The sequence below is a fragment of the Agelaius phoeniceus genome, chromosome 8, assembly GCF_051311805.1.
Source record: "Agelaius phoeniceus isolate bAgePho1 chromosome 8, bAgePho1.hap1, whole genome shotgun sequence".
NCBI lineage: Eukaryota > Metazoa > Chordata > Aves > Passeriformes > Icteridae > Agelaius > Agelaius phoeniceus.
The window spans coordinates 12,045,863-12,071,420 of NC_135272.1; the positions used below are offsets into that span (position 1 = coordinate 12,045,863).

At 39.6% G+C, this 25,558-nt stretch overlaps 1 protein-coding gene across 7 annotated transcripts in view; it reads right to left on the bottom strand.

The window, feature by feature from the left end:
* The window catches only part of CCDC180 (coiled-coil domain containing 180), a 29,799-nt gene extending 6,970 nt beyond the window's left edge, over positions 1-22,829 (bottom strand). For 2 of the 7 annotated variants that reach the window (XR_013183204.1, XM_077182027.1), the window contains exons 1-31: positions 22,672-22,829; positions 22,018-22,142; positions 21,289-21,515; positions 20,383-20,465; positions 19,040-19,149; positions 18,823-18,951; positions 18,545-18,655; positions 17,361-17,456; positions 16,956-17,119; positions 16,677-16,796; positions 15,934-16,013; positions 14,887-14,975; positions 14,316-14,435; positions 13,523-13,696; positions 12,902-13,017; positions 11,552-11,678; positions 11,058-11,121; positions 10,227-10,459; positions 9,428-9,546; positions 8,713-8,888; positions 7,449-7,629; positions 6,785-6,931; positions 6,382-6,526; positions 6,056-6,172; positions 5,511-5,633; positions 4,529-4,642; positions 3,646-3,884; positions 3,011-3,063; positions 2,135-2,216; positions 1,084-1,155; positions 113-179 (exon numbers count right to left, since the gene is read on the bottom strand). Coding sequence is in view for 5 of the 7 variants with exons in the window: in XM_077182027.1 (XP_077038142.1) it covers positions 113-179; positions 1,084-1,155; positions 2,135-2,216; positions 3,011-3,063; positions 3,646-3,884; positions 4,529-4,642; positions 5,511-5,633; positions 6,056-6,172; positions 6,382-6,526; positions 6,785-6,931; positions 7,449-7,629; positions 8,713-8,888; positions 9,428-9,546; positions 10,227-10,459; positions 11,058-11,121; positions 11,552-11,678; positions 12,902-13,017; positions 13,523-13,696; positions 14,316-14,435; positions 14,887-14,975; positions 15,934-16,013; positions 16,677-16,796; positions 16,956-17,119; positions 17,361-17,456; positions 18,545-18,655; positions 18,823-18,951; positions 19,040-19,149; positions 20,383-20,465; positions 21,289-21,386 (3,549 nt within the window). In the remaining 2 variants the exon portion in view is untranslated. The remainder of the gene's footprint in view (positions 1-112; positions 180-1,083; positions 1,156-2,134; positions 2,217-3,010; positions 3,064-3,645; positions 3,885-4,528; positions 4,643-5,510; positions 5,634-6,055; positions 6,173-6,381; positions 6,527-6,784; positions 6,932-7,448; positions 7,630-8,712; positions 8,889-9,427; positions 9,547-10,226; positions 10,460-11,057; positions 11,122-11,551; positions 11,679-12,901; positions 13,018-13,522; positions 13,697-14,315; positions 14,436-14,886; positions 14,976-15,933; positions 16,014-16,676; positions 16,797-16,955; positions 17,120-17,360; positions 17,457-18,544; positions 18,656-18,822; positions 18,952-19,039; positions 19,150-20,382; positions 20,466-21,288; positions 21,516-22,017; positions 22,143-22,671) is intronic. The other 5 variants (XR_013183205.1, XM_077182028.1, XM_077182024.1 and 2 more) reach the window with 4 other exon arrangements.
* Between the last annotated feature and the right edge of the window lie 2,729 nt (positions 22,830-25,558).

The following is a 25,558-nucleotide window of genomic DNA, read 5'->3' on the forward strand; positions in this document are numbered from 1 at the left end:
AAAGGAAAATTTCTGGACAGTCTACCAAATATTGAGAGAAGCAAATAATTTCTCTAACACAGGAGCACACCTATGAAAGCAGAACTGACTAAAGAACATGACATTTCCTTACCTCACCCAGGCAGAGCAAGGTGTTGTTACCATTCCAGAGAATATTCATAATAATCCCCTTAAAAGTACTGAAAACCAAAAAAATAATAAAAAAACATTAAAATATCATCACACTGTTAAATAATCACACTGGCAATATTAATTGTTTTTCAAGTATTTTGTTCAGGTTAATTTTAGTCCATTTTTCAGAGCATACACAAACCAATGTTCAGAATGCCTAAGAACCTTCCCCCACATTAGCACAGATTCTCTTCATATGCAGCCAGGACAAGGGACTATTGTAATTGCTCACTGGAGAGCACTGCCATGTCAGTGTCACAAAAAAGCAATCTTAGCCAAATTCCTGTGCCCAAAGAGCTTACCATGCATTTCAGATAAAGCAAAAATATTTGAAGGTGGGTCTAGCTGTTTACTGGAATTATTTTGAAACACTTTATCGAATAAAATTCCCAAACACTTAAACATCTTAAGCAATAATTTGAATAGTTTTGCATGTCATGTACACAATATTTCAGTTCTATAGACTATAGCTGTACATATGAAGAAACAATATATAATTTTCTTAGAGAAGGGGAATGGAACCTTGTTTATTCCCATTAATGGAATACTGAGTAGAAGAATGAAGATATAAAATCTATTTGTCTTCTTAGGTGTGAAAATAATTGAAAGAGAGGCTATTTTAATTCCCCACCCACTTCCCATAAATGTACAAAAAGGGCTCCAATAAGACCTCCCACTTCAGACACCAGACAGAATGAACCAGATGCCTTACATCTTCACTATTATGATGCTGCAAAAAGGAACTGCTCTGAAAGTACTTTGACCTATAAATATCAAGGCTAAATTCAAAATTCAATGGTGAACTCTATGTCATAATGATAGACAGACAGATAGAGAGATAGACAGAAAGACACATACATAGATAGAGGGTTTTTATAGATGAACTTCTTGTTCTGGAAATACATGACTTACTCAGACTCTGGAGGCTTCTTTCCAAATATCTGGGATCTCTCATCCTTGGTAAGAGATTTTCTGCCTTTTTCACTGGAAAGGAAAAGCATTAATTTGAAACTATCCACAAGTGTTTTCTATCTCTGGCTTATGATTTGAGCTAGTCAGACATGAAACTGGAGAAAAAATAGATAAAGCCTAACTCTAGAACTAGTATTCTGTGTCCTGGGTCTGGCCAGGCCAGGGTTAATTTCTGCAGTAGCCAGGAGGGGATATGGCCAGGACCTGGAGGTGATTCTCTACCTCTCATCATTGTGGGAGTGGCTGGAAGGGTCCCTGCTGTTGGGGAATTTGGTGCAGTCTCAGGGGTTTGCTCATGGTGAGCATTTACATGTGAATCACTTGCCTCTCTTGCACACTTTGCTATTAACATTGCTGCTGTTACTATTAGTTTTTTTATCTCACTGCTGTTTCTAATAAATTGTTCTTATCTTAACTTGATCTTCACCTTTTGTGCCTCCAATTTTCCTCTCCAGCTGCTGCAGGGAAAGGGGAGTGAGCAAGCAGCACGGGGTTTGGAGTGTTTTGCTAGGAGCACAAAATTGGGACTACCATTCCCAAAGCATGACAATATAAAGACAGTATTTCCATGGAAAAAGATTCTCAGAATTCTCTTCTACTCTCAGTTGCTCAAAAATTTTTTGTTGTTTTCACTATTACAATAGCTCATTTCACTAATCTGTGGACAAAGCTGAAGACAAACTATTTAGACACATTGATATTAATTAAGCCACATTGATTTAAGGATTAGTCTATATTTCAACAACTTCAAAATACAAAACAGCAGCAGATGAAGAAGAATTTCATTTTTCCAGTCAAAATCTGGGGGGGAAAAAGCCCCACAAAGCTGATCATGTGGACATAAACAGGTAAGAGATTCCAAGTGATAAGCAGCAGATGGAAAGAAGGCTATACAAACAAGCACTAAGAATCTTTCAATGGATTGACAAAGTTTAGGTAAATTCTTGCATAGGAATATTTAAAGTGGAATTCCTCCTTTTAGGGGTCTCACCTTTTTTTTCTCTTGGTTTCATCCCGAGATGACCTCTTGCTAGAAGACTTCTGAGAATGTGCATCAGATACCCTCTTCTTTGCTGGGGGAAGAACTGCTTACAGTTAACAAGGAAAGAAGAATATCGCACAAATGCCAACTGAAGTGCTTTTTGTGTGTATATATATATTGTATTCTTATTTCTATAACATTTCCTTACAATATGGAGGGGACAACTACAGGAGCAATCATTTCTGTCAGACAGTAACCTGCAGTAACCCAGAAGTGGAAACAGCAGTAAAGGTTATGTGCTGGGGCACGAGTCCCAGGAATGTCACAGAGAATACATGGTAGATGGAGGAAATTTAAAGCAAAGTGAAGGCATGTAAAGAAAGAGAATGAATGGGTTACATTCACAGTATTGGTGGCCATGGGGACTTGCAGATGTGGAAGAGATTTAGGATAGCTTTGGAAATGGCTGGAAGAGTCAAGGTCTGCAGAAGAGAGATGAGGAAATGGGAACACTAGGTAGGAAACATCTGGGGTTACCTCTGTGCTCACCTTTGAGCAGATGATGATACAGTGTGAGAAGGATCCCTGATTATCTATATATTGATTTCTGCTCAACATTTCTTTTCTCTACCCCATTTCTCTTTTGCTATCACAAACACAGGCACTCTATAATATTATTATCTCATTCTGCAGCTGTTATTGCTTTAGGAGCCCCAAATCATCTTTATCTAAGTAAAGATGGTCAGGGAAAGAGCTGAGAAGCACAACTATCTCAGAGTTCCTAGCATAGAAGCCACTGGCCTGGACCATGCTAGACCTGTGCAATAAAATGCCAGGAACTACAATTTAGATGAAAAGAAAATATTAAAAGAAATACAGGCACACCTGGATTCTTTTTCCCCCGATTTAGGTCTCGGTATTTTTTTGATGGGTCAAATCTGAAAAGAAAAAAAAAATAAAGAGCTAAGTACTAGTGCATATCCTATCATTTTATGTTCTATACTATATTATATAGGAAACTAGGCAATTTCTCTATCCCTATCATGTGCTAAATGAGTTAAATTTCTGAGATCATGTTTAACAGATAGGATTACTTTTACAACTGACAGTGTATATAGAAGTAATTTCATAGGACTGATTGTTTAACTGGAATTTTGGAATTTCTACAAGCAAAACTGCATTCAAATACTATTTGGAAGTCAAACATTTGTCACACTCTTCATTTTACACTTTGTATATTCAGTCAACTACATAGCAGGTAGTCACCTTTAACTAAAATAAGGCTCTAGAAGACAAAAATTAAATACCTAAAATTGATCACTGTATACTAGATGTCACTCACAAAGAGGTATTTTTGGCTATGAGAAATCTTGGTTTCAAAGAGAAAGCAATCTCAGCTTAGACTGATTAGGAAATATCTAGTAGTATTACCTATGACCAGTCTATTCACTAGTTCTGGGCAAAGAAAATATAAATAAAGACATGGACAGAAAACTACCTTTAGGCAAACAAGTACTTACCCAGCTAAATTTCCAATAGCTTTTATTGCCAAATCATCAAATATTGATGTACCCATTCCACTTGGATTTAACAAAGGGAATTTGTCAGGATCCAGTCCCATCACCATCCTTTTGCTCTCAGAACTGAGACTGTCTCTTGGAAGAGCAGGAGCAATGGAACCTTGTGACCTCCAGTCCACGTCAGGAGTGGCTGAGTGCTCCTGCAATGTCCCATCTGTGCCAGCAGTGGTGAGGGCCTCCTGAAATGGGAAGAAAAATGAAGCCCTGTAGACCACAGCAGGCAGTTAGTGAAAGTATTCCATGGACTGACTGACTACTAGAGAAGATTTTCTAAACAGACAATATCTTGCTTCACAGGCTCAAATAAATTTTTTGTCATTCTAACAGCAATGTTGTTACAGCTATTCAGCTCTAAAACACTTCAAAGCAGTTAAGAGTAGTTTTTTATAATCATTTTTATAATCATCATACATAAACAGTGTTTAAGGATATACTCTTATACTCCCAGAAAAGGGAGGAAAGAAAACATAACTCGTTTGATAAAAACAAAATCCATTTGGGATTTAAAAAAAAAATAATTTAAAGAAACCTGTGAAATATGTACTTCTGAATAGTGCTACACCTTGAAAACAAACTCTTGTGAAGAACTGAGCAACTCATTGCAATGCCATGTATCTCTTCAGCATTTTGGAAACTTGGTGATTTACTCAGCCTCTTAAAAAGGCTGTCCTAATGTTACAGTGTCTTTGACATCTCAGCATAATGCAGATTCTCTTTTCATTTGAGAATTCAAAGCAGAAATTCTAAATAGCCATTAAAACATGTACATATGAAAATTCTCTCAATATTAAATAAAATACAGAGAATGGGAATGTTATCTTACAGTGTCAGGTGGGATATTTGTTTTTACTACAAAACAGTCAAGATACTTGCTCCTCTTTTCCAGCTCTTCCAACATCTCTCTGGCAAAAGCATACAACTCTTCAGCAGTTAAAGCCTGAAAGATATGATAAAACAGATGGTATTTACTAAACTGACTGTTCTAACCTTTTCACACATGCTGACTCTTGCAAACAATATTATTTGCCTTTGTTCTGTCACCAGTTTATGTACACAGATGTGGAAGCAATGAGATTCTGTAAGAGGTTGAGGTTTTTGTTTGGCAAACAGGAAAACAGGTACTGACTGTCCAAAAAGGACTGTTGGGGTTTTAAACCCAGCTGGAAATGAAGCATCACACAGCTCAACCCTCCTTGCCCTGATGGAATAGGGAGGAGAATCAAAGGAAAACTTGTATGTTAGGAACAGTTTAATCATTGAAAGTAAAGTGAAATTTAGTGATAATGGTAAATAATAATAAGAAGAAAAAGTTAAAAACAAGTGATGCACAATACCATTGCTCACCACCTGCTGACCAATGCCAGGCCCCTCTTCCTAAACCCAGAATGGCCCTTCCACGTAACTCCCCCAGTTTATAGACTGGACATGACACTCCATGGGCTGGAATATCCCTTTTTTGGCCAGTTTGGGTCACCTGTCTCAGCTATGCTCCCTCCCAGTTTCCTTTGTGAACCTCCTCAGTGACAGAGCAGGAGACAAGGAAGAAAAAAGTCCTTGACTTAGGATAACAGGACTTAGCAAAAACTGAGTTATCAACACCGTTCTTACTCTGAATCCAAACCACAGCACTGTAACAGCTACTGAGAAGAAATTAACTCTATCCCAGCTGAATCCAGGACAAGGACCTTTCTGAGCAAAAATTCTGTGTTTCTGCCCAGCCCCAAATATAAGGAAACATAAGTCTTCCTCAAAAATATTAGTTTATACCAACTTAATAACAATTAATAAGAAGTCAAATTAAATACCATTACGTGCTGATTAGAAGTTACTTCTTTATCTGCAGTAGAATGAACATAAGCATCTCTCTTCTGCTGAATCTTTTCCAGGTAAGACTTTATTGTGACTGACTGCAAATTGGAATTTGCTACCTAAAGCAGAAACAAACTTTAGGAAACTGGAAAAGTAAAATCCCTATTCACAGGAATTTCAGAGGCTCCACTTTCAAACCAACAGAACCACTGATAAAAACTGGTTAAAAATCCCTGGTACTCAGAGAAGTAGCTGAAAACAATAATTCACAAAAGCAGCACTCCAATGTTTGCTGCACCACACAAAAATATTGGTGAATTCAGATGTACATTCTCAATGTGCTGCAAGGCCATAGTGTTCCAGCACAGCTGCAGCAGCATTAAAAACAAACTTTTAAGTGGATAGTGACAGAAAACCAGTTTTAAATTAACATAAAGAATTATGTAATATTTGTCCACTATGAATTCAGCCAAAATCTCCTCAAAGGTATAAAAGAAAATTATATTGAATTTAAGCAAAGTTCTGATGTTCCTGTTTGTACCTCTGATTTGATTTGCTGTCGTAGCTTTCTCAAATATTGATGGACCTTCTCCATAAAGGCTCGGCTCAGAGACAAAGAAGCAAACTTTTTTCCACATTGCTTGAAAAGTTCAGTAGCCTTTAAGAATGTCAGAAACAAAAGACAGGACAAAATAATTTTCACTTTTTAAAACTCAAATGATAGAACTTGCCATTCTACTAATTTTTTCCATCACGTGACTGCCAAACAGGACAGACTTACAGCTCTAATCTGAAAGGAGGCTGACTGCAAATTGCATCAAAAATGTCAATAGAAAACATCATTTGAAATCATATCAATCTGCATACCTGATTCAAGCAGCTCGATTTTATTTGCTCCACATCTGTCTTGACTGAACTTTCAACCAAGTCAATTTGCTTACTTTCTTTCTGGAGACACTCGTTGAAAAACTTTACCTCCTCAGATGCAAAGTTACCACTCTCTGAAAATAATCTGAAAGCAAACATATAAACAATTGGCTGTGAGTCATTTTTCTCCAAGACCATTTTAGCTAAACAGCCCTGAAACAACACAAATGTGATGAAAACAGCATAATAATTGTCGTTTAACAAGATACATTTCTTTTTCTAAATAGGAAACCAGATGAAGAACAAAATAAACTTTACTTTTACTGTTCTGCCTATGCAACAAACACCAATTCACAGAACTAAGTCATCATTTATAAACAACATTTCCATGAAATCAATGTACCTGCAACTTTTGAGAAAATCCACATTGGAATCCCTTAATCTTCCAAAAGCTTCCTCCAAGTGCTGCTGGTAACTTCTCACAGTAACCCTGATGGATTCCAGCTGGTTGTAGAGCTCTGATTCCAGATTATTGCTGGAAGAAGCTGACCTAACAGCAAATAATAAAAGACAGGGAAAACATGTCTGAAGAGGAACACACAGGATGATTCAGCAAGTGCTGGCTGTAAAGACATGAGAAAAACTGAGGACTCCAAAGGGATTTATGACTCTCAAAGCAACTCCCCGAGCTGGGATGGTTTGGATGAACCCATGGAAGATATCAGCAACAGCTGATACTATTGGGCACTTTTCTTCAAAAACAGTCAACTGAAATTACTGTGCATGTTCAGTAAACTGGGTAAAATCTAAACAGATGAAACATCTTTTCTACTTAAAGACTGCCAGCACTTTGAAAGGAGATGAGAATTCCCATGTGTTCAGTATTGATTTTAATTTCATCAGGGAAAGAGAATGAAATTCTTTATGTTTTCAAGTTTTATGAAGTAGTCTTCCTTGAAGAGCAGTTAGATATAAAACAGGTTCAGAATGCAAACCATAGACATCTCAGACAGCAACCAGGAGTATTTAACTAGGGGGATTCACAGCAACAGCAGTGGCACACTTACTGCTCAGTCACAGGAGCGTGGAGCAAGTCATACTCCAAGGTTTGGACTCGGGAATGGAAGTTTGTGTTGAGCTTCTGTAGCTGGTCTGAAAATCTGAGGAATTCAGCTTTCTCCCTTTCCAGGCTTTCTGCCAGCATTGCACAGTGGCACTCAAGGTGCTCTTTGTGAAGTGATAGCTCCGCTGAGAGGAAAGGAAGTTTACAATAGGGACATTATTTCCTCTTTACTGTGAGCTAGCACAATGCCCAGTTAACCTGTGATCAACTGCAGCAGCAAAATAAACAAAGCCAGAGCTCATAGTCACTAAAACATACAAATTAAATACATTCAATTTCATTTCTTTGACTTTTCTCCTGTGAAAGACATATGTCCTTAACAGCTCCTAATCCATTCAAACCACAAATGTCTCTTGTTTACACTAAGCATTTTCCTTTTTTTTTGGTCATTGCTGATATCTCCATTATCTCTCTGTTGTCAGTCTTGTAAGAAAACTAAAGGTAATATTTTTTTAATGGAAAATACACTTTTCCTGGTTTTGTGAGGGAAAGAAAAAAATAGGTTTTGGTCTCTCTTCTGGAATGATAGCTGCATAAATCAAGAGTCAGCCCATCACCTCAAGAAAGCTACCAGAAAAAGCACCTGTCCTCTCTGCAGAAAAAGGGAAACTGAAAAATTATTTGCCTGTTCTTCAAAGAAGAATTTTTAGCTTATGTATTAAAGACCAACAAACCAAAATATTTTTTCTCACCATAAAAACCAGACACTTCCCATGCAAAACGGATTTTCATTACAGGATGCTCTGCAGCTGCTCAGTGATATTTTACAAAGACAAATCCTCCCTCTCATGTTTTTAGAAGCTTGGCCCTGACATTTTGGCTCTCTCAACTTGCTAATTTCTTTTTCTGCAACACTTTTAAAATATTTTTTGTACACCACAAACTCTTGTTAAATAATTTCAGTGTGGATGAGAATTCACAAACATTGACAATACAATGTTCAACATCTTCTACAATCCAGTTGTTAATCAAGGCACTGCTGTCTATTTTTCCAAAAAATACACAGCACAAACCAGGAAGAGCTATAGAACAGAAATGTCATTTAAAAAATATGTGAGTAACATAATATATGGAAATTCATAGACACTCAACTGCTTTCTATTGTCCTCTATTACTGAGTCAACTACTGCTGAAACAGATTTTGGCCCACTTAGGACCATCTCTAAATGAAGACATGTGATGCTCAGAACACAAAAAAATGTCAATACCAGCTCGAACATTGTAGATATTTGTCTGTATCTCCTCCTGCTTTTGTTGATGCAACTTAAGATGCAGCAGGAGTATTGAATTCAGCTCCTCTTTCTTGGCAGCTACAAGGACATAGGAGTTGGACAAGGATTCTGCAAACCATTTCTCCAAGTGTTCAAAAAAGCAGAGGCGAATCCTATGATTGAAAAAGAAATATTACAGTGAGGAATAGTAAATAATAAATAAGAATTTATTGAATATATTATTTCTAAGAATTCAACTTCTGGCTATAGGAAGGTACTGTTTCAGTACCATTTGCACAATACTGGTAGAGTTTTTGAGCTAGCTGCTTAGTACTGAATACCATTTTACCTTCATGGCTCTGCAGTAAAGTTGGGCAAATTATTTATCTTTCTGTAATATGTTTTCTCACTAAATAATTTTCCATAAAATATGAATTTTCTGTAAAGGTAAATGTTTTTTGTGGTACTTTGACAGCCATAGATACAAAGCAATGTAAATATTTTCTCATATTTGTATAAATTTAAAAAGTGGAATAACATAATAACTGTATGATCATAATTTTATAATTAAATATCTAACTATATAAATATATATAGTTAGATATTAGTAATTAGATAACTTTTGCCTCTCTAGTCTAATGCTTCTTCTAAACAGCTGAAGTTTGTCCATCACATAAAGAGAAAGAAAGAACAGAAATTTTTCTCAGCTCACCTTTCTTTCAGTTCAACAAACATGGCTTCCGTGAGAAGTACATATTTCAGGTACATAGGAAGTGATTCTTCTTCTTCATATTTTGTAAAATAACTCCCTGTGATGTCAGTTTTTCCTGTCTGTTCAAGTCCAAGAACAGTGTAAGTGTTTCCACTAGCAGTGGAAAAAACCCCTGTGGCAATTTCAGCACTTTCCCCCTCACTGCTCTTGGCCACTTACTGGGAAATTGTTGGAAATTATCACATTACTCTTAAAAGTATCAGCATAGAATCAACAGTGCACCAGCAAGTCTAAGAAACCTAAGGATAGTTAGAATAATGTTCTCATTCTCAATTTGGACATTTATACAGTGCTGGCAATATTTTTATATATATATATATATATATATATATATATATATATATATATATATATATATATATGTATGCTGGCAAGACATAGGCAGAGTTGACAATGTTTCAAAGGGTTTTTGTTATGGTAATAAACTCATGGAAACTGAAAAATTAATACTTAGGTATAAATACTTAGCTTAAAACATTCACCACAGACTGACGACACTGAAAGACAGATTAAAAAAATTATGCAAAGGGTTTCTACAAGGGTAAAAGATCCAAAAGAATGGTTGCGAACTGTTTTATTCACTCCATTTTCCCATAAAAATATCTAAAGCCCTGTGTGCTTTGTAAGCAAACTAAGCAAAAAATGGCTTTCTACTCATTCTCAGCAAAAAGACTTCCTATTCCTCCTTATTTTGGACAAGACTGCCTTCACCTTCAAACTTATTCTCTTGCTCACTTACCTGTGTAATGCTTAGTTCCTGTTCTGCATGGTCATTTTCTTCAATTTTATGAGGAACACTCTCCTTTTCTTCTTCTTCTTCTGGTTTTTCAATTTCCTGTGCCAAGATCACCTGTTTCTCTGTTAGCTCTGTTTCTCCAGCTGAGTTTTGACAACTGTCCCTATCTTCTGGCACCAGTTGAGAGAGGTGATCATCCTGCTCTGCTCTGGGCTGGGATGTCCTTGCCTCGAGCCCTGGGGACAATTTTGGATGTCACAATGTCAGAGAGACATAAAGCTATTAGAGCAATCTCCAAAGGAGGGACACAGAGATAGTGAAGGGTCAGGAGGGGAAACCATACAAGGGGTGGCTGAGGGCATTTGGTTCAGCTGGAGGAGACTGAGGTCACACCTCACTGGCAGCTGCAGCTCCTCTGAGGGGCAGCTTTGATCTCTGCTCTCTGACCAGGGACAGGGGAGGATTACACTGGATCTCAGGGAAAGGTTCTTCCCCAGAGGGTGCTGGGCACTGCCCAGGCTCCCCAGGGCATGGGCACAGCCCCAAGGCTGCCAGAGCCCCAGGAGGGTTTGGACAAAGCTCCCAGGGATGCACAGGCTGGGATTGTTGGGGTGTCTGGGCAGGCCAAGAGTTGGACTTTCACAAACTCTACGGGTCCCTTCCAACTCAGGATACTCTGTGATTTTCCTCTCCTTGCACAACGCTCTCAGCTTGCTGCTCCACCATATGTTGACCTTCTGAAGCCTCAACTACTTACTTGCAGTTAAAGCAGAGTTCTTCTGGTTACAATCCAAAGAAATACAGATTGAAAAACAACCAAGCAGTTGTTTATACCTGTTTGGACTGTTGAGGTCTTATCTTGATCTTGAACTGTGGAGTCTGTTGTGACTTGCAAGTTCTAAAAGCAAAACAACAATAAAAAACACCTGCCAGACCATTTTAAAATATGGATTTGCTTTCTTCTAAGAAATCCATATCCCTTCTCAAAATGTATTTATTTCAGTAAGATATGATAGTCTTGAATAGATCACTAACTATCTAAATAATCTGCATCACTCAAATCAATTACTGTAAGTGTGTTACCTTGTAGTTTTCTGTTCAAAAGGCAAATGAATTTACTAAAATTCTGTTTGTAACAAGGACAGAATTAAAAGTGTGGGACTGAGAAATGTTTTGGTTTCCCTCTGCTATCTCTACCAAAAGCACTTTATTCAATGGCTGAAACAGTACTTTATATAATCTGAATTTTAAAGGTAATGTAAATTTTCTCTAAAGTGAAAAAGTAATACAGCAGTAAGGCTTTAAACCAGAAGAAATTTTCTTTTTACCTCTTTGATGATTTCCTTCACACTAAAATGCTGGCTGATGGATATACTGTAAGAAATCAACTCCCACAAAACAGCTTTTGGATAAGCCATTACTTCATTCATTACAATCTGCTTGAATGTCTCATTCCTGCCAAATTTAAGGTCACTGTTTAAGAGACTCAAGTATGTATAAAAATAAAATTAAGTGTGACTACAGTGCCTTTAAATCTAAATCTAACTTTTCTGATCAATCTCATAAAATCTTTAGGCTAAACACTGCCATTGATCTGTTTATAGTGAATACAATCACATCCTGCCTTGTTAGAGATTAGTTCATTACAAATAAATAAATGCACAAAAGTTCAGAAATATTTATAATAAAGCCTTTTGCATCCTTCCTTTTGGATGGGAAACCATTCAAACTGCTTACATAAGAGAGGTCAATTTACTGTCTTCCATGTTAGTTCTGCACTGTGCTCAGCTGTGACTGAGCCTTTCTGGTTTATTTTCATTTTACTTGAAAATAAAAACTAACGGTTCAAGCTGAGTCTAGATTCAAGAAGAATCAATGTTCTCATTGTTTTCATTTATATTTACATTTGCTTTGTCTCCTAAACAAAGACAATTATGGGGAATTTATGTATGTGTTCAGATAGGTTATATTGTATTTTCACTTGGTCTGTTACCTCTGGCTTTTAAAAAATTGTCTGAATGATTATTAAGAGCATCAAACTCCCAGCTCCAACCACAATCCCAGAATGAGGTGTGTGAATCTGCCCCTCCTGTCCATATTGCTCTTCTAATATACCTCTGATTTAACAGGCAGAAAAAGCTTCCTGGGTGTGAGAACAGAGCTTCTTCCTCTCAAGTTTCACACCTGCTGCTAATATCTTTAGCAAGGAGAGCAGTATTGTACCAGTTTTTAGATGGTTTTTAGGGCTGAAAATGCCTAATCACAAGAAGGATAAACGAGAGCTTACCAAAGTAAATACTTTGGCTACTTAAAGATCTTAGTCCTTGCAACTTGGAATGAGATCAAGTCTGTGAGTGCAGATGTGATGGTGCAGACCACCTTCTGATTCCTGTGATTCAAGAATCTGAACTACTACTTTTACCTTCTGAATGAGGCATGGATGTGACGGTATGCACAGTAATACTGATGTGGTATGGTTTTTAAAGGATAACAGTCTGTCTTTGTCCCATTCCTAAACTGCATTATGTGCCTTAACCTTGTTCAATACCTACATTATTTTATATGCTTACATGAAGTCTTTTTCCATACCTTCACACAACAGCATAAACAAGCTGTAAGTAGTACCACCCATGTTAAAATATGCTTTACTTTTTGAATTTGCTATACAAAATTCATACCTCGTTCTAATTTTATCTAAAGAAGAGAGGGCACTCTTCAAATATTCCTCCAACTCTTCTTCACAGCTGGCCATTTTCATTTTTTCCAAATTTGTATCCAGATTATCTTTCAGCACCTGAGGCCACATTAAAAAGCTAGTAAAAACAGTTTAGTATATACTAAAATCTCCATAACTATTTAAGAATGAAGTAATTTGATTATGTACATATATTCTACACCAAGACCTTAGCAAAACTCATCACCTATGAAGATCTTCCTAGATAATAAACAGCTCTGACATTGCCACCCCAAGCTGGCTGTTTTAACTATGAAAACTTGCCATCCAACCAGGCTCCATACCTGCACAAGATCTCATAATAGCAACTTGCAGCCACTTTGTACTGAAAGCAGCAGTGATCTTTATCACTTTTGCCATATCAAGAATAAGACAGGACTGTCCATTCAGTGTGAATCGAGCAAAAATGCACCTGACAGAATGAAACTGAAAAGTAGAAATTCCAATATAAAAGTCAGATAGTATGTTTTTCATTTTATAGCAGCTATTTTGAATTCCAGAGGGTTCTTTGTATTAAGAAGTCCTGTCTTTACATTATGGCACATCCTTGTTTTTATGTTTATACCTGTATTATGTTATCCTTTTCCAATCTGTATTCATCTACTTTCTTCTGAAGTACATCTTCCTGCTGGGAAAGTTGGAGTAGATGAACATCCCAGATATCCATGGCCTCCTGAACACAGCTGTACAAGCCTTGACAGTGCTGCTCATGCCATTTAGGCACCTCCTTAAAATCACTCTAAAGAAAAACATTCAAGTGAACAAGTTATTTTTTCAACTGCTGGAAGGTGACATGAATGAGTAAGAGAATTTGTAACATGATAAAAGGAATTACATGACTGGTGTTCAACACTGTGTCTTCTATGTGGAGAGTAAAAAAAAAAATCCAAGTAAACTGGGTAAGAATGTGGATTTTTATTCTTTAAGCCAAGAGTATCAAAACTTTTGTTTATTCTGGCATCGTAAAGCACCAAATCATATTCTACAATTTATCTCTTTAGGAACAACTCCCCAGTCATTTTTATGCATAGAATCACAAAATATCAGACTGGAAGACATTTGGGGATCATTTATATCTATTCCTCTGCCTTTTGGCAGATTGGGCCATACTTCATTCGTCTCTGTCATACATACTTCAGATATAAATTATAATAAAAATAAAATACATCACAAATAATGAACACAGTAATTATGAACTCTTCCACACCAAACTTTGTTTCTTTGCAGTGTTTAGTCATCCTATGAACCTCTCTCTAATATGACATCAGTAGCCTATGATGCAGAAGGCATTGCAGGTGGGAGCACAGGAAGAACAGACTAATACCAAGGAGTGATAAAAATAAATGTAATCAACGTACATCCATGTGCTCCAGTTCTTCTTCAAACCTATTTTTTAGTTTCTCAGTCATCTGAAGCATGTTGGAATGCAAAACTTCAACATCTTCTGCTGTGCAAATGTTCATATCCAACAGGGTCATCTAAATGAAAAGAATAGCAAATTATTGACATGCATGAATTTCAGAGGTCATGGCTAAACTTAGTGTTTCTTCTCTTGTGATGGACAGAGAAAGACTCAGCTTCCTAGACCCCTCATTCTGTTAGTAAACACTACAATTCAACTGATACTGAGGGAGAAATTTAGGCAGAGAGGTGGAATTTCTTTGCCAAGATAATACAGATTTAGCACAAAGGCTGAGAGTCCTTGCACATAAATGCAGGATAGCACCCCCTTCATTACTTTTACACATTTCAAGTACAAATACCAAATACTACTGTGAAACCAAATGGGTGGTTACTCTTTGAACAGAAGAAGACAGAGGTTAAAAACTAGTTTCACTTGTTATCTCAATGTTTGGTGGATCCTCAAACACATTTTACTGTAATGACACACTGTACCATGGCTACCACACCCAAAGCTGGGACACTCACCTTGCAGGTCTGCACTTTTTCCTGACATTTTTCCTGGACCAGCTCATACTGGACATGCATTTTCTCCACACACTCTGCATTATGTTTGTCTGAATGATATGGAACAGACAACAGTCAAAATTCTGTATTTCACAGTGCAGTGTGAAAAGCAAAATGGCAAAGGCCCTGTGCTGAATCTCAGCACAGGGAACAGATCCCAGCAGTGTCTGCATACCCAAGTGACACTAACAACCAATCAAATAAGATGTTTTAATACACAGCTATTGTATTTGCTGGGACCCTCGTGGAAGGAAGCAATGATGAATCTGGCTCCATGTTCTCAGAAGGCTAATTTATTATTTTATGATACTATATTATATTAAAGAATGCTATATTAAACTATACTAGAGAATACAGAAAGGATACTTACAGAAAGCTAAAAAGGTAATAATAACTTGTGACTCTTTCCAGAGTCTCAACACAGCTTGACCCTGATTGGCCAATGAGTCAAAAGACACCAGAAATCCAATTAAAAAATCACCTGTGGGTAAACAATCTCCAAACACATTCCACATGTGAACAAAACACAGGAGAAGCAAATGAGATAAGGATTGTTTTCCTTTTCTCTGAGGCTTCTCAGCTTCCCAGGAGAAAAATCCTGGGCAAAGGGATTTTTTAGAAAATGTGAATGTGACACACAGCTGTTTATAGGCACACTACAGGACATAGAGAAAGGAACTACCTCCAGTACTTCTTCCCCTCGAGTTAAAAAGGAGTATTTTGGTATGATTGAGAACTGATCCATGTCAAAATTAACCTTTTATTTCCCCAGATTAATTCTAACCAAGCCAGTTCCTGCTAGATGTCATCATGTACAAGTGTTTGTACCAGCCAAAGGAAAGTGATGTCACAAGCAGCTTCTTTGGGTCTTACTGCCAGCTCAAAGCAGCTGAGAAGGTATGTGGGAACACATGGAACAAAGAATAAACCTGTACTTTCAAAGCATTGCTCAGGAAAAAAGAAAGTATTGCTTGAATTCCTGACTGTTTTTATGATTTCCCAACTTACCTATACTTTTGTTTAAATTCTCCAGAGTTCTGTACCATTCATTTAGGTCAGATTTTGTATGTGCTGGAGGCAACAAGGCACTATCAAAGTAGGAAACAAGAGTCAAGGGTCTTAAAATACAAACCAGTCATTTGTATATAAAACTATTATAAAATACAAACTTATGAATCAGAGCATCCATACTACTGTGCTTTATTTTATTTACAGCCATCTTGGCAATAAAAATCAACCTAAGAGATTGGTGTTGTTCTGTTTACTACCCAACAAGCAACTGTAATGTACCTTGTTCCTACATCCACTGTAAAAAAACTCCCTGTAAATATTGTAATGCATTGCCCAAAAATGCTTTTGTGTTCAGGATGGATATTCAAATTCAGCAGTGTTAGATTTCTATCCATACTTCTCTCTTAATTTATTACACAGATTCAATCCCTACTTCTAGCTTTCCACCCATCTTTGTCTGCCCATTTCTACCATGTTTCAAATGTCAGTAAGATTTACTTTTGCATTTCTGCATTTTTAGCCCTTGATCTCACAACCTTTTTATTGTAGCTGGTGCAGTGAAAATCAAGAATGCATTTTTTCCATTAAAAAGAGCTGTAGAAAATTAGGTTTAGACCCTGTCTTACTGCTGAATTTAGCAATCACACAGTGACAGAAAGCAAAGTGCATTTTGTAGCCAAGCCCCTCATTAACTCCAGAAAGAACTGTTTTCCTTTATGCTATATCCTCTTTTGCCATACCCAATGTGCTGCAAAACCCTCATTCTCTGTTCACTAAGTACAATCTGCTCCTTTATCATGTTTTCCATTTCCATTTTCACAGCTGGGGGATTCTGTATTTCTTCACTTGCCATAAATTCCCTGCAGGATGGAATAAAGATATGTATAATGGATACATGATATCATACATGATATGTATAAAGAAAAAATAACTTTTTTAACTTGTTGTTTCATAGAAACCATGAGTGAACACTAGTCACTTTGTGTTATTGTCTGAAATAAGATTGCAAAATTTCTGACCTGAAACTCTGAACTACACAGTTCTTTTGGATGAGCTTCCAGTCCTTGACTCTCTCTTGCCATTTCAGTTGATGCATTTTTTCTTTCTCAAGCTCTGATTTCATTAGATTAAAGAGCAGCTTGGCAGTTGCCCTCTCATTACCCAGCAGTGCTCTGTTTATATTCTGTGCATTAAAAAAATAAAACCTGGAGTAGAAGCAGCATACAACATGCAAAACCAAAACAATTTGTATCTTCTACACAAAATGAGGGAAAAAAGAATACAAATGATAACAAGTACCCTGCAAAGTAGAAATCTCTCTATATTTCAGTGATTGATAGGCAGAAAAAATTTATTTCAGCTGGGAAAAAAAAGATATTCTGGGAATATTCAGACTGTTATCCTGCCCCAGGTAAAACATTTACCATGGCCTTATCATTAATGAGCCTGTGAACATCAGCTGCCAAGAAGAAGGAAATTTCCTCCAGTTTCACAGTATATTTGGTGAGTACATCTGCTATCTGTGCAATAAAAGAATAAAGAAAAGCAACAACACAAAGTTAACTCAAATATCAGTTTCCCAAGTTGAAAAACTACATGAACAATTTTTCCATTAAAATGAATTCCATTAGATTAACTAATTATTCATTAATTAAATATATTAAAGTGAATTAAAATAAATTGGATGACACACAGATTGAGAAGTAAATTTTAAAATATTAATCTTAGTTATCTTGAAGACTGTTTTTTTCAGTAATTCATAAAAATAGTAACTAAAACATTCCACTTTGCTACTACTCAGCTGATTTCTCTTTAATACCTGTGATAATTAAGTGCTCTGCAGACAGGCTGCAATATGAATTTAAAAATCAAACCAAATTCCTTTCAAATGTCTGAAGGGAATCCACCAGTGCCTGTTTTTAAGTGAACACAAAATGAAACCAAATGTGTTCATCTCTGACATTTGTTGTAACTAATCCAACAGAAAGGTTACTGGTGATACTCTTGGACCTTTTCATCATACCTGAATCACAAAGAGAGGAGAAACTGGCACTGGAAGAACAAAGAGCTTTTCTTTGCCTACAAGGACAGTGCAGCAAGCTCTTGCACAGTCTATCCATTTTTTTATCTAAACATTTCCTATGATGTCCAATGGCTTTTACAGGTTAGGCTGAAGACAACAAAACTGCAACACGTTTGCTACTGACACCCAGCCAACCCAAACTAAAATCGAGCTAAGTCATGTCTATGCTCCTTCTCAGCTGCAGAACAGGTATGGCCCCCCAAAAATAACAGACCAAATGAAAGTTTGACCTACACAACCCTCCAGGGAAATAAAAGCAGCTCACATATTCCTTGCACCTTTAGTTTAGGTAATTGTGAAGGAAACAAACACCTTCAAACTAGGAAAACAGTAGCTTCTCCTGATTATGTGGGTGTAAAATGAATGAATATTTTATTGGTGAAAAGAAAGCAATCACCACACTACAGAACTAGTGGCAGACCTCTGACTCCTGTGGAAACCAGCTACTCTTTGCTCTGCACCCAGCATTATATCAGCAAATAACAGTCTTATGCTTAAATAACAGTTATTAAGGCTGCAGCTCACTTTCATGGCTCGACTCCTTTCAATCTCCTTTAGGGATTCGTCCACTGCCCTAATCCACTTCCTTCTGTTTGAGGACTCCTCGTGGATCATATTCCAGAGTTCTTCCAAACCCTGCAATAAAAATCTACTCTCAATTTCATTGAAAAGTGAATATATATATAAAAGAAAATTTTAAAAGTAAAACCCCAAAAATTTAGGACTCCAGTGAGCCATAAGAAGATGTTACACAGAGCAGATACAAGTAACTGAAGTTGAGCCAATGCTCTGAGCTGCCTTACTTCATAGGAGAAACCTTCCAAAGCCATGTCAGACGCAATCTTTTCAAACAGAAGTTTACTCTTTTCATCTGATTTCATCACTTCAAGCTGAAGGGATTCTTGAAGATTCAAAACAGAGGCTTCCATCTCCTACAATGGTAGGTCAGTGTGATCATTTGAATATTGGGCTCTCACCTTAGAAGAGCACTCAAAACTGGATTAGAAACTCCTGCCTTACCCTGCCAATGCAGTCCAGCTCCTGCTGCATTTTGGCCACTGCTCCATGGTGACGCTCCTGCTGCCGTTCTGCCAGGTACCTCCATGCACTGCTGCCTGCTTCCTCAGGAACTGCCAGGGAAGAAATGAGGATTCTATGGCCTGGAACTGCTGCTGCAGAACATGGGATGCAGGAAAAATAAACCCCTAAATCTGCACTATGACTGCTGTAGTTAGTGAGGCTTTCGCTGTGTGCAACATCTTTCCATGGGAAGTGCAGTCTTAGCAAATGCAGGTTAAAAATACTAAGGCATGTTTTAAAATTTCCTTTATTAACTTCTGATTTTCAGAAGGATAATAGCATGGAATTATCAACTAAGCTCAGGTATGATGTAAAAAAATTGCAACATTTCAGGAATGAGATCTGATTACATCAAAACTGGAATTTACCATCTAAACATAACCTGGGATTGACTGACAATTTCACAACTGTTTGTTTTTGTTTTTTTTTTTCCTGTTAGAAGACTCTTCATCTTCAAAATTACCTACAAATCATCAAAAATGTATCAGGACTTTTCTGAGCTTGATTTTTGTTGCCCTGCAGGAGAAAGAGTCCCAATCTGGGTGTAACCAAACTGGGTATTATACTCCCCTCCACCTCATTTTGTGCTGAGCTGTTAATGATGGGTGGTTTTCAGTGCACATCTGACCCCCAGGATTCAAGCTGGGTGTGAAAACGAGACAGACAAACCCTGCAAGGTGAAGTGGTGTTTCTTTATTCTTAAAATGATTCAGCTGGAGAAGTAGCACCATCACCCATCCAGTGAGGGTCATCTGTGCTAATGGGTCATGATGAACTGATTATGCACTGACAGCAGCATGGGCAGCTGAAATTACTATCATGGACTCCAAAAATATTCTAAGACTCATGGGATTACATCATTCCATTCCACTGAGAGCCTCCCTGCACTGGGGGATGTACCACCTGAACCCCATTGTACATAATTTAGGCTGTCTGGGGACTTGGGACACCACCACCACTGGACATCCAGAGGAAGACCGGAACTTCCACAAGAGCACCCCTTCTGACAGCACTGCAACCCTGACCAACAGGGTGCCAGGCTGTACTCTGACTTGGTGGTTTTCAGGCAGTTTTTCTGTACCATTGCATTTCCTGTAATCTTTCTATTAAATTGTAACTCCAATTTGAAATCTCTCACAAGGTATTTGTGTGGGGTTAATTTTTCCTGCTGACTGACTTTCAAACCAGCACAACTCTGTACCTTGTTCAGCTAAACCTGTTACATGTACCACATCTCCTGTGAATGCAAATTAAAATAAAGCATTAAGGGAAACCAGTTTTACCAACTACATCAGGCAGGCCTCTGACTTTCTCAGCTGAACTTGTATCTACCTTTCCCCGTGCCTCTGGAAAAGTTGTAGATTGTCTGAAACAGAAAGAGAATAAAGCTTCATTTTGTACTAAAAGTGCATCAGAAGAGGACTAACATAATAGTATAGTACACTTTAACTGGAAAAATGTACCATTAAAATAAACATAAGCATCATTCTAAATTTAAAGAATGCAATTCGAAGAATCAAAGTTGCTTCTTCTGAGACAAACTGAAGTCTGGGGAGATCCCAACTTCAAATCTATTAGGATGGCATTAGAGCAATACATGCTAGATTTAGAACTTGTAAATTACAGAGACTTACAGAATAGCTCTAAAATGTAAAAAACCAATGAACTCTTAAGGAGACACTAGCAAGAAATGTGGAAATAGCCTTTATCTGCCCAGTGCTTTTCCCAACAGCTGGGGCACTGTGTTTCTCCTTGGGGTCAGTGAGAATCCCTGTATCATTATTCAGCAACTGGCTTAGGGTAAAAAAGGATGGATGCATTAACTTCATTGTTATTCATTACATTATCTTACTGCATCATCATGTAAGCCATTTACTTGGAAATACAGCCTAAAAAATATGTGTCAGACTGGGTGTATATGTAGATTGCTATGAGCAAAGACAATTTCTTTTTAAAAGGAAAGCCATACAATATGCCTGCCATTGCAAATATTAGTCTGTTAGCCTGCACTTCAACAGGCAGCAAGCAGTTCATTATACTAAATTTACATTTGGCAAGGAGATAGACTATTACAAGTTGTTAGTGCTATAACCAAGAATTCAGGAGTTTCTAATTCCCAGTGAAAATCTGTCAATTTCCTACCTTTAGTTATGAACATATAATTGGGGTTTTCTGCTTCTGTTCCCTACCTGTCTGACTGTGGTGTTTTTGTGAAGTCACTGATGGGTGTTTTTCCAACACATGTTTTCTGTTGATTACTCAGGGATGGCATGGCATCAGCAAACATTTCTGAATGATTATTTAGAGTGAGCTTTTTACTCGTCTTAGAGCTCCTTGTCTTCTTTCCTTCATCCAAAAGGTGGGCTAAGTGCACCTTCAAAGAACCATAATCTCAACAACCAGAATCTCTTCAAACCTACAGAATGGAAAACAGCAACAAAATAATTAATGAAAAATAGTAGGGGAAAGACAGCAGAAGAGAAAGGTAAAATAATGAACCCTACATGCAACACACACAATCATTTTTATCTAAGGCTAATTTCAATATGAGAAAAAAAAGGATAATCTTTTCCTCAGAGAGGAAAAGTGGAGTAACTGGATCGTGTTGCCTTGCTTACAGTTACCAAAACAGTTAACAGCAGGGTGAGAAATGCCTGAATCTGGCTAACTATGCCTCTAAATGTTTTACTGCTGTGTTATGATTCTGCCTTCAGTTAATATAACCTGATATACAACAAAGAGATGGGAACACATGTAGATGCATTGGAGAGCATATGCTGCAGATAACACATTACTTTTTTACTAAAACAAACCAAAACCAGAAATGTTGAAATTGACCTGGGGTCATTTCAACAGCCAGAAAACTGACTAACACAACCAACTCCTTTGGCTTTTGCCAAATCCTTTGCTTTTTTTACCTTGGCCTTGAAGATCTGTTTGCAGCCTTCCTCTTGTGAACGTGTCACTCCCGTCCTGTTGAGAACTCGCGGCTCATCGCAGCTGACTGGCCGGGCCTGCTTCCAGGAGAACTGGCAACCACAAGCTGGGAGCCAAGAGGAGATACAACACTTCACTTGGAAAAGGGCCTTCCCTGTTCCCTGTATCACAGAATGGTTTGGGCTGGAAAGGACCTTAATGATCATCCTAGATCATCTTCCAACCTCCTGCCACGGGCAGGGACAGCTTGCACTATCCCAGGGTGCTCCAAGCCTTGTATAGCCTGGCCTTGGACACTGCCAGGGATCGAGGGGCAGCCACAGCTTCTCTGGACACCCTGTGCCAGAGCCTCAGCACCCACACAGGGAACAATTCCTTCCCAAAATCCCATCTAACCCTGCCCTCGGGCAGTTTGAAGTCCTCCCCGTGTCCTGCTACTCCAGACCCTTTTCCCAAGTCCCTTTTCAGCTCTCTTGGATCCCCTTTAAGCACTGCAAGGGGCTCTAAGGTCTCCCTGGAGCCTTCTCTTCTGCAGAGTGGACCTCTTGCAGCTCTCCCAGCCTGTCCTAGAGCTGCCTTCAAAGCAGCTCCGGGATACTCCCTCCTAACAGTGAAACTCCACACTTGCCGCTCACCTGCCAGCCCCTGCGGGTGTCGCTCCCGGTGTCGCTCCCCGTCCCCCACAGGGCCCTCAGGCGGAGCCACGCGTGCCGTTGTCAGACCAACGGGGCGGGGGGGGAGCGGGGCCGGCACAGCCTCGCCACGGTGCCCCCCGGTGGCCGCTGCCGGCAGCACCCGGCTACCTTCACTTTATCCCGGACGCTGCCTCATAATCCCGGCTCCCTTCACTTTATCCCGGCCGCTTCCTCATAATCCCGGCTCCCTTCACTTTATCCCGGCCGCTGCCTCATCCCGGCTGCCTTCACTTTATCCCGGCCGTCTCGCTTCATCCCGGCTGCCTTCACTTTATCCCGGCCGCTTCCTCATAATCCCGGCTGCCTTCACTTTATCCTGGCCGCTTCCTCATAATCCCGGCTCCCTTCACTTCATCCCGGCCGCTGCCTCATCCCGGCTGCCTTCACTTTATCCCGGCCGCCCCTCCTCATCCCGGCTGCCCTCGCTTCATCCCGGCCCGCAGCCCCGGGAGGGACCAGTGCTCCGGAACCGTGGCTCACAGCCCCGGTTTGTGTTTGTCCCTGCACAAGGCAGGCGAGACTTCCCACGTCCGCACCTTCCTCAGCACGGGAATGAGCTTCCCCCAGGGAAGCGGTCGCAGCAACAAGCCTGAGTTCAAGAAATATTTGTACAATGCTCAGGCACATGATGGGATCGTTGGGGTGTCATGGAGGACGAGGAGCTGGGCTGGATGATACCGGTAGGTCCTTTCCAACTCAGCCTATTCAATGATTCCATGATAAACATGCACAGGTGCAATTTGAGGCCATTCCCTCTTGTCTGTATCTTGTTATTTGCGAGAAGAGTCCAATCACCACCTGGCCACACCCTCCTGTCAGGAGTGTGCAGAGACAGAAGCTCCTCCCTGAGCCCTCTTTTCACTGGGCCCCCCCAGCTCCCTCAGCTGCTCCTTGTTCTCCATCCCCTTCACCAGATCTGTTCCCTTTTCTGGACACACCCCAGTCCCTCAATGTCTTTTTGCCATGAGGGTCCCACAAATGACCTGAGGATTTGAGGTTTGGCCTCAGCAGTGCTCAGAACAGGGGGACAGTCAGTGCCCTGGTCCTGTTGGCCACATATGGCTGGCAGAGGCCAGGCTGCCCTTGACCTTCTTGCACACCTGGGCATGTGCTGGCTCATGTTCAGCTGCAGTGGTGATTTCTCTCTCCGTTCCAAAGCAGCAGTTCAGTTTTTCTTTTTTTTTTTTTTTTTTACTAGTCAAGGCATAGCAGAAGATAAACACAAAGCAAGGAGGAGGCAGGTCTTTTCTAGGACGCAGAAGAATCTGAAGTGGAGAATAAAGCTTCGAGGAGTCTGTCACAAAGAGTGATTTCATCGAAATACCACATGGATGCAAGAAAGAAGAGAAGCCAGGGAGCCTGATGATCATTCCCAGTCTCTGTCTCTCTGCTGACACTTCTGAGGCAGCACTCAGCAGCAGAGAGCATCTGCACCCTCTGGTGCCTCCTCTGCCCTGTGCGAGCAGTGCACAGCAGCTCTGGCAGGGAACCTGCACTGCAGAGGGCTGCTGCTCTTCGCCTTTTCACCTTTAGCAAATGATGCTCCGGGTCCTTAAACTGCAACCCCAGGACACTCCTCTGCCGAGGGAGGAGCAGCTGCCGCGTCTCTTATTGTTCCCAGCAGCTGAGGAATTGCCAGGGAATAACTTCCAGCGCAGACCTTTCAGCTGGAGCTCGCTGTTCCCTCTGCAGACTTCCCCCGTGCTGGGATCACTCCCCTGCCGTTCTGGCAGCCGGTGTGAACTTCCAGCGGCCATCCATCCCTCCATCCATCCATCAATCCATCCCTCCATCCCTCGGGCTGCCGGGGAATCCATTCCCTTGGGGAGCAGCAGGGCTGGAGGCGCTCGGAGCGTTCTGCGCTACCAGGGGCACACACCGGGCGGTGGCTGCCGGCACACAGCGGGTGCCGCCCGCTCCTGGCATCTCCTGTCCTGGCACGGAAGGACGGGAAAAGTCACCGATCTTCCACTTACCATGGAAAGCACCGCTCCTTTGGAGAAGTAAAAGTACTTTGTGCAAAAGAATTCTTTTAATGATTTTATTAAAATAAAATAAAATTTAATAATTATTTAAATAATTATTGCCTTGTAGCACTCTTGTTAGGACTTTTTAAAAACAATTCCATCTTACAGCCATATCAACAGAGCAGGTATTAGAGAGTGTGTTCAAATCCCCCAAAATTTCCGTGAAATAATTAGGAACAGAACATAATTTTGGTTACAGGTGATTCACTCTTCCTGTATGTTGGTTGCCACCTGTTGATAGCTGCCCTGACACCTGGGAAACAAAATCTAAGCCATGATCACAAAACAGTTATTTTACACTAATTAATTTTGGCTATCACATCAGATGAGGGGTTTAGTCTTCTCCAGAATTGAAGATTGGTCTCAGTGCATTGATCTTGGTTTACAGAGACAACAGCAGGTAGTGTTTACTAACATGCAAACAACTCCTTCTGTAGCCAGCAACTAATCTCAGGCTGGGATTACTGAGCCACCTATTGTGAAATGCCTGCATGGCAGTGGCAGTTCCATTTGCTATATTTTCCTGAGTAACCAATAGATTGGTTATTCCTTTCTCCAGCTAAGAGATCCATAGCCATGGAATGAGGATCCTCCTTCTGCTAAAGGGTTCATCACATTGATGTGACAACTCCACAGAATGTTTTCCTTGGCACAGCTCCCACACAGCCAATACTGATTAGGACTTTGATCCTTTGATTAGCCAATACTGTTTGCTGAGGTTGTGGCAGCCAGTGGTGCTGCTCAGCCCAGCTGTCAGTACTGCCATGGCAGGTTTGTGTGGTGCAGGATGGACCCCACTG